The sequence below is a fragment of the Athene noctua genome, chromosome Z (assembly GCF_965140245.1).
Source record: "Athene noctua chromosome Z, bAthNoc1.hap1.1, whole genome shotgun sequence".
Classification (NCBI taxonomy): Eukaryota; Metazoa; Chordata; class Aves; order Strigiformes; family Strigidae; genus Athene; species Athene noctua.
The window spans coordinates 53,075,607-53,082,369 of record NC_134077.1 but is presented as its reverse complement, the minus strand read 5'-3'; the positions used below and the strand labels follow the sequence as shown (position 1 = coordinate 53,082,369).

Here is a 6,763-nt window from a genome sequence, read left to right as displayed (position 1 = left end):
CTCCATCATATGTGGCAAAGATTACAGAGACTGTTCCTCACATTTGGCCAAAAAACACAGACATGTATTTACTTTTATTAATGAGGTTTTTGCTCTCTCCATGCACCTTTTGAAATACAGAAGTAAAATAAACCTGCACTAAAATCCCTGATTTTAACAAACAGGACTAGACTAGACTAGACTAGACTAGTCTAGACTAGATGAATGGAATGGAATGGAATGGAATGGAATGGAATGGAATGGAATATTCAGTTGGAAGGGACCTACAACAATGATCTAGTCCAACTGCCTGGCCACATCAGGGCTGACCAAAATTTAAAGCATGTTATTAGGGCATTGTCCAAATGCCTGTTTTTGTGGGACATCAACCATGTCTAGGAAGCCTGTTCCAGTGTTTGACCACCTCTCAGTAAAAAAATGCTTCCTAATGTCCAGTCTAAACCTCCCCTGGTGCATCTTTGAACCACGCATCCTATCACCAGATCCCAGGGAGAAGAGATCAGCACCTCCCTCTCCACTTCCCCTCCTCTGGAAGCTGAAGAGAGCAATGAGGTCACCCCTCAGCCTCCTTCTCTCCAACCTAGACAAACCCTCAGCGGCTCCTCACAGGACATGCCTTCCAGCCCTTCCACCAGCTTTGTTGCCCTCTGGACGCATTCAAGGACCTTCTCAACCTGTAGGCCCCAGAACGGCACACAGCACTCAAGGTGAGGCTGCACCAACGCTGAGTACAGCGGGATAGTCGCCTCTTTTGCCCGGCTGGTTATGCTGTGTCTGAGGCACCCCAGGATGCGGTTTGCCCTCCTGGCTGCCAGGGCACACTGCTGGCTCACACTGAGCCTGCTGTCAACCAGCACCCCCAGATCCCTTTCTGCAGGCCGGCTCTCCAGCCACTCCTCTCCCAATTGTACTTAGGTTCAGCATTACTCCATCGCAGGTGCAGGATCTGGCATTTGTTCTTGTTAAATTTCATCCAGCTGATGATTGCCCAGTGCTCCAATCTATCTACATCCCGCTGCAAGGCTTCTTGTCCCTCAAGAGAGTCGACAGCACCTCCCAGTCAGGTACCATCAGCAAGCTTGCTAATGGTGCATTCATCCTGCATCCAGACTGTTGATAAACATGTTGAACGGAACTGGCCCGAGAACTGAGCCCCAAGGAACAACACTGGTGACCAGTCACAGCCAGATGTAGCCCCATTCACTACACCCCCTGGAGCCCTGCTGTTCAGCCAGTTCTTCACCCAGCACACTATGAACCCACTCATCCCACAGCTGGACAACTTGTCCAGAAAGATGCTGTGAGGGACAGAACCAAAAGCCTTACTAAACCCAAGAAAAACTGCATCCACTGCCTTCCCTTCATCCACCCAGTCAGTGACCTTATCATAGAAGGATGTTAAAGGCAGGACCTTCCCTTTGTGAACCCATGTTGACTGTGCCTGATGATTGCATTGTCCCTGACACGCTTTTTAATAGCACTCAGTATGATCTTTGTAAGTATCTACAATCAAAAGGTTTGCCTTCTGAATTCATCCAGGAACTTATCTTTTGCCTATGGTCCTACCTCCTCCAGCCCATATCAGATATTGCAAAGGATGAAGTCATTCACAGGCTCTGGACAGAAATACTTTTTTTATTGTTGCAGACTTCCAAAGGTCCAGTGTGTACTTTACACCCCGAGAGCATTCTTTTTTTCTTCTTGCAAATTTCCTTGAATTTTCAGAAGAAACCAAAGACACAAAACACTCACCAAAAGCATCAAAATACACAATGAACAAGTTTGGAAATAAAGCAAATCATTATTTTATTCAAGGACATCAAACAAGTTTAAACATTTGTGGCCTACAAGCTTATGTTAGTAACATAAATTTCTTAGAACCTATCTAACACCAACAGAAATCACTGGAGCAGCTCTAGCAAATTTTGACATCTCTGGAAAGGGATAGGAATTAATTTACTTAATAGATTCATTAGATGAAATCACTTATTACTTGATAGGTGATTTGGATGGAGCTATAGCTGAAACTAATTTGATTCTTTCTTCATTCACAAACACAGAGACACAGTAAAATGCATCCTGCTGGTGTTTCCCATTGCACATCTTCCGCAAAAATTACTCTGTTAGGGGTTTCTCCGCCTCTTCTTCAGATAATTGGTAAATGCATGCAGGACTGCTTCTTGAAGTCTGTTGCTGTGGAACACCCATAAAGGGACGAACTGCAGGACACATGCCTTCAGAATAATCAAGCAAAAACAATACAAAGGCAAAGGGTTATAGAAACCTCTTGAAATAAATTAACTGAGTGTTTAGAAAGGACATAGAAAACAGTAAATGCAAAATCTTACACTTTCAGTATGTGTGTTTCTCTTAAGATGTTAATTCCTCTCAGTTTTCAGCAAATCTGTTCCCTTCCATATACTTTCATTTAATGCTCATCATTAACAGCTGCCTTGTATAAATATTTATTCTATTGTGTTAGCTTGGTATCCTAAGGAAATTATGTTTATGTGATAGCACAGTCTGTTTTTATGTCATTCCCCTTCCCCACTAATAACTTTTGAATCTGCTGACCAATGTCTGTAAAGGAGTAGGGGTCCTAATCTGGTCATAAAAACAGGCAGCTAGAGAAAGGATAAAGACTAATCAGATATCAAAATGAGCTCAGCTCAAGACACAAAAGTGCAGAAAGCCAAACTGTGCTGATAACATTATGCTTTACTTGTATATTCCTCCCTTCATAGTTTACTGGTGCCGTATCAGCCTGAACAACCTATTCACTGTTTCTCTTTTCATATCCATACTTAAGGTCTCTGAAAACAGTCAAAAGAACCTGCTGAGTCCCGGCAGCCTTGTTCAGCCTTTGGGACCTATTTACACACCAACACATTCAATTACCAGCATTTCATGGGCTAAACATCCAAAAATCTCATCTCCAAAGGTGACATAATCCAGTGATTCACTAACAAACGCTTCTGCCGTCTTTGTAATAAGACCGGGTTTTTGGTACATTGTCATTGGAGTAGAAACACCATAAGGAGCCACTACCTAAAATAAGAAATCATACTAACAGTGTAATGTCATCTAACATTTACATAAGACCATTCACTCTGCAGAATCCCACAGCACCTGACAAATTATAACAGATACTTGCAATGGATTAAGGCACTATGTGGAGTAGGTAATGGTACTATGGTGGAATAAGGAAAAAAGATGCATACTGGGAGGAGAGAGAGCTTTGACAGGGCCACCCAGCATTTCACCAAGGACAGTTATACTATACAGATTTTGGCATCTCAGATATTTTTGAAGAATTTGTTAAAATGAAGGCAAATGTGGTGAGATATAGCATTACCTGTATGATAATTCCCTTTGCTTTATATTCTGCTTGTAGTGCTTTGGAGAAAGTGCTTATAAAAGCCTAGAATAATAAAACAAAATAACATTTGCAGAGGAAACTAAGAACTTTCACATATGCTCACAAATATGTTCAAACAGCTTCTTAACAAGGATGGCTGTGATGGTTTTAAGCCCTGCCGGGACCGGAGACCACATTGCCGTTGTCCCACTCCCACCCTCGGACACAAGTAGGGCACAAACCCCGGGTAAAAATAAGGAGAAATTTAATACCACAGTGTAATAAACAATCTGAACAATAACAATAGCAATAATAACAACAATAAACAGTAATAACAGTTAACAAGACAAAAGATATACAGAGAAATACCGCAATGGATACAGACAGCCCTGTGCTCCCCACAACCAAAGCCACAAAGGAAAAAGCTTCCTGTGCCGCTGCGCCCGGACCTGACGTCAGCATGGTATGAATAACCCGGCTGGAGATCCCTTCCCCCTCTCTGCTGGGGAAACTTAACCTTATCCTAGCTGAACCAGGACATAATCCATCCCTTTATTCTATACCATCTGCATCATGTCCAGCTGCCATTTAGCAGTTAGCAATAACAAAATAACAAATAACAAAGGCACAGCATAATTCACGGCATGTTCTCACCCAGAATCAAGTCCCCCTGTGGTACGCATCGACCTCTCCATTGTCCTGCATCACCCACCAGGTGCACCCAGGTCCTTGGGCAAAAGCAATCCCGTGGATGGGTTTGCCTTTACCTCTGCCTGGTGCAGGACTAAACCAGACCATTTTTCCCAATATATTCCTCATGTGCACCACAGGGACTTTATCCCCATCTACAGCACGTGGAGGTTTTGACTGAGCCGGGCCAGCTCGACTGGCAGACCCTCTTGTGTTGACTAGCCAGGTGGCCTTTGCTAGATGCATGTCCCAGTCTTTGAAGGTCCCACCTCCCAGTGCTTTCAATGTGGTTTTTAACAGTCCATTGGAGCGCTCGATCTTCCCAGAGGCTGGTGCGTGGTAGGGGATACGGTAGACCCACTCGATGCCGTGTTCTTCTGCCCAGGCATTTATGAGGTTGTTTCGGAAGTGGGTCCCGTTGTCTGACTCAATTCTCTCTGGCGTGCCGTGTCGCCACAGGACTTGGGTTTCAAGGCCCAGGATGGTGTTCCGGGTGGTGGTGTGGGGCGCTGGGTAAGTTTCCAGCCATCCAGTGGTTACTTCCACCATCGTGAGCACGTGGCGCTTCCTGTGGCGGGTCTGTGGCAGTGTGATGTAGTCGATCTGCCAGGCCTCTCCATATCTGTATTTCAGCCATCGCTCTCCATTTCGCTGGGGCTTCACCCGCTTGGCATGTTTGATTGCAGCACACGTCTCACATCCGTGGGTGATCTCTGCAATGGTGTCAATAGTGAGGTCCACCCCTCGATCTCGAGCCCACCTGTATGTTGCATCTCTACCTTGGTGGCCCGAGGTCTCATGGGCCCACCGGGCTATGAACAGTTCACCTTTGCGCTGCCAGTCCAAGTCCTCCTGAGCCACTCTGATCTTAGCAGCTTGGTCTGCCTGCTGGTTGTGTCGATGTTCATCAGTGGCCCGACTCTTGGGTACATGGGCATCCACATGGCACACCTTCACAATGAGGTTTTCCACACGGGCTGCAATGTCCTGCCATACTTCAGCAGCCCAGACGGTTTTACCCTTACGTTGCCAGTTGTTCTGCTTCCATTGCTGCAGCCATTTCCACAGGGTATTCGCCACTGCCCACGAGTCGGTGTAGAGGTAGAGCCTCGGCCACTTTTCCTGCTCAGCAATACCCAAAGCAAGCTGAACGGCTTTCACCTCTGCGAACTGGCTCGATTCACCCTGTCCCTCAGCAGCTTCAGTGACCCATCGTGTGGGACTCCACACAGCAGCCTTCCATCGTCGATGTTTTCCCATAATGCGACAAGACCCATCAGTGAACAGGGCATATCGCTTCTCCTCATCCGGCAGCTCGTTATATGGTGGGGCCTCCTTAGCACGTGTCACCTCCTGTTCAGGTGACATCCCGGAATCTTTGCTCTCTGGCCAGTTCGTGATCACCTCTAATATCCTGGGTGGCTGGGGTTCCCTATTCGAGCACGTTGTGTTATCAACGCAACCCATTTACTCCACGTGGCATCGGTTGCATGATGCGTGGAGGAGGCCTTTCCTTTGAACATCCACCCCAGCACCGGCAGTCGGGGTGCCAGGAGGAGCTGTGTTTCAGTGCCGACCACTTCTGAGGCAGCCTGAACTCCTTCGTACGCTGCCAGTATCTCCTTCTCAGTTGGTGTGTAATTAGCTTCAGAGCCTTTGTATCCCCGGCTCCAAAAGTCCAGAGGTCGGCCTCGGGTTTCCCCAGGTGCTCTCTGCCAGAGGCTCCAGGTAGGGCCATTCTCCCCGGCTGCGGTGTAGAGCATGTTCTTAACCTCCTGCCCTTCCCGGACTGGCCCGAGGGCTACTGCTTGGGCAATATCCCACTTAATTTGCTCAAAGGATTGTTGTTGCTCAGGGCCCCATTCAAAATCGTTCTTCTTACGGGTTACATGGTAAAGAGGGCTCACAATCAGGCTGTAGTTCGGGATGTGCATCCTCCAGAACCCCACAGCGCCCAGGAAAGACTGAGTCTCCTTTTCAGAGGTTGTTGGGGCCATGGCTGTTATATTGTTTATCACCTCCATTGGGATGTGGCGACGCCCATCTTGCCATTTTATTCCTAGGAATTGAATTTCCCTTGCAGGCCCCTTAACTTTCTTTTGCTTAATGGCAAAGCCGGCCTTCAGGAGGATTTCAATTATCTTGTTCCCTTTCTCAAAGACTTCCTCGGCTGTGTCCCCCCATACAATGATGTCATCAATGTACTGCAGGTGTTCTGGAGCCCCACCTTTCTCCAGTGCAGTATGGACCAGTCCATGGCAAATGGTGGAGCTGTGGTTCCACCCCTGGGGCAATCGATTCCAGGTGTACTGGATGCCTCTCCAAGTGAACGCAAACTGTGGCCTGCACTCTGGCGCTATCGGAATGGAGAAGAACGCGTTAGCAATGTCAGTTGTGGCGTACCACTTGGCTGCCTTCGACTCCAGTTCATACTGGAGCTCGAGCATGTCCGGCACTGCAGCACTCATTGCTGGCGTAACTTCATTCAGGCCACGGTAGTCCACAGTTAGCCTCCATTCGCCATTAGGCTTTCTCACTGGCCATACAGGGCTGTTGAAGGGTGAGTGAGTTTTGCTGATCACCGTCTGGCTTTCTAGTTGGCGGATCAGCTGATGGATGGGGACCAGGGAATCTCGGTTGGTGCGGTACTGCCGCCGGTGCACCGTCCCGGTAGCAATCGGCACTCGCTGCTCTTCAACCTTAAGCCGCCCCACC

At 47.5% G+C, this 6,763-nt stretch overlaps 1 protein-coding gene across 2 annotated transcripts in view; it reads right to left on the bottom strand.

Annotated features, from left to right (window-relative positions):
• Positions 1 to 1,710: 1,710 nt before the first annotated feature.
• Positions 1,711 to 6,763, bottom strand: part of HSD17B3 (hydroxysteroid 17-beta dehydrogenase 3) — a 33,570-nt gene continuing 28,517 nt past the window's right edge. For both annotated transcript variants that reach the window (XM_074933232.1, XM_074933231.1), the window contains exons 9-11: positions 3,356 to 3,421; positions 2,899 to 3,048; positions 1,711 to 2,234 (exon numbers count right to left, since the gene is read on the bottom strand). In XM_074933232.1, coding sequence (XP_074789333.1) covers positions 2,124 to 2,234; positions 2,899 to 3,048; positions 3,356 to 3,421 — 327 coding nt within the window. In that variant the 3' untranslated portion in view covers positions 1,711 to 2,123. The remainder of the gene's footprint in view (positions 2,235 to 2,898; positions 3,049 to 3,355; positions 3,422 to 6,763) is intronic.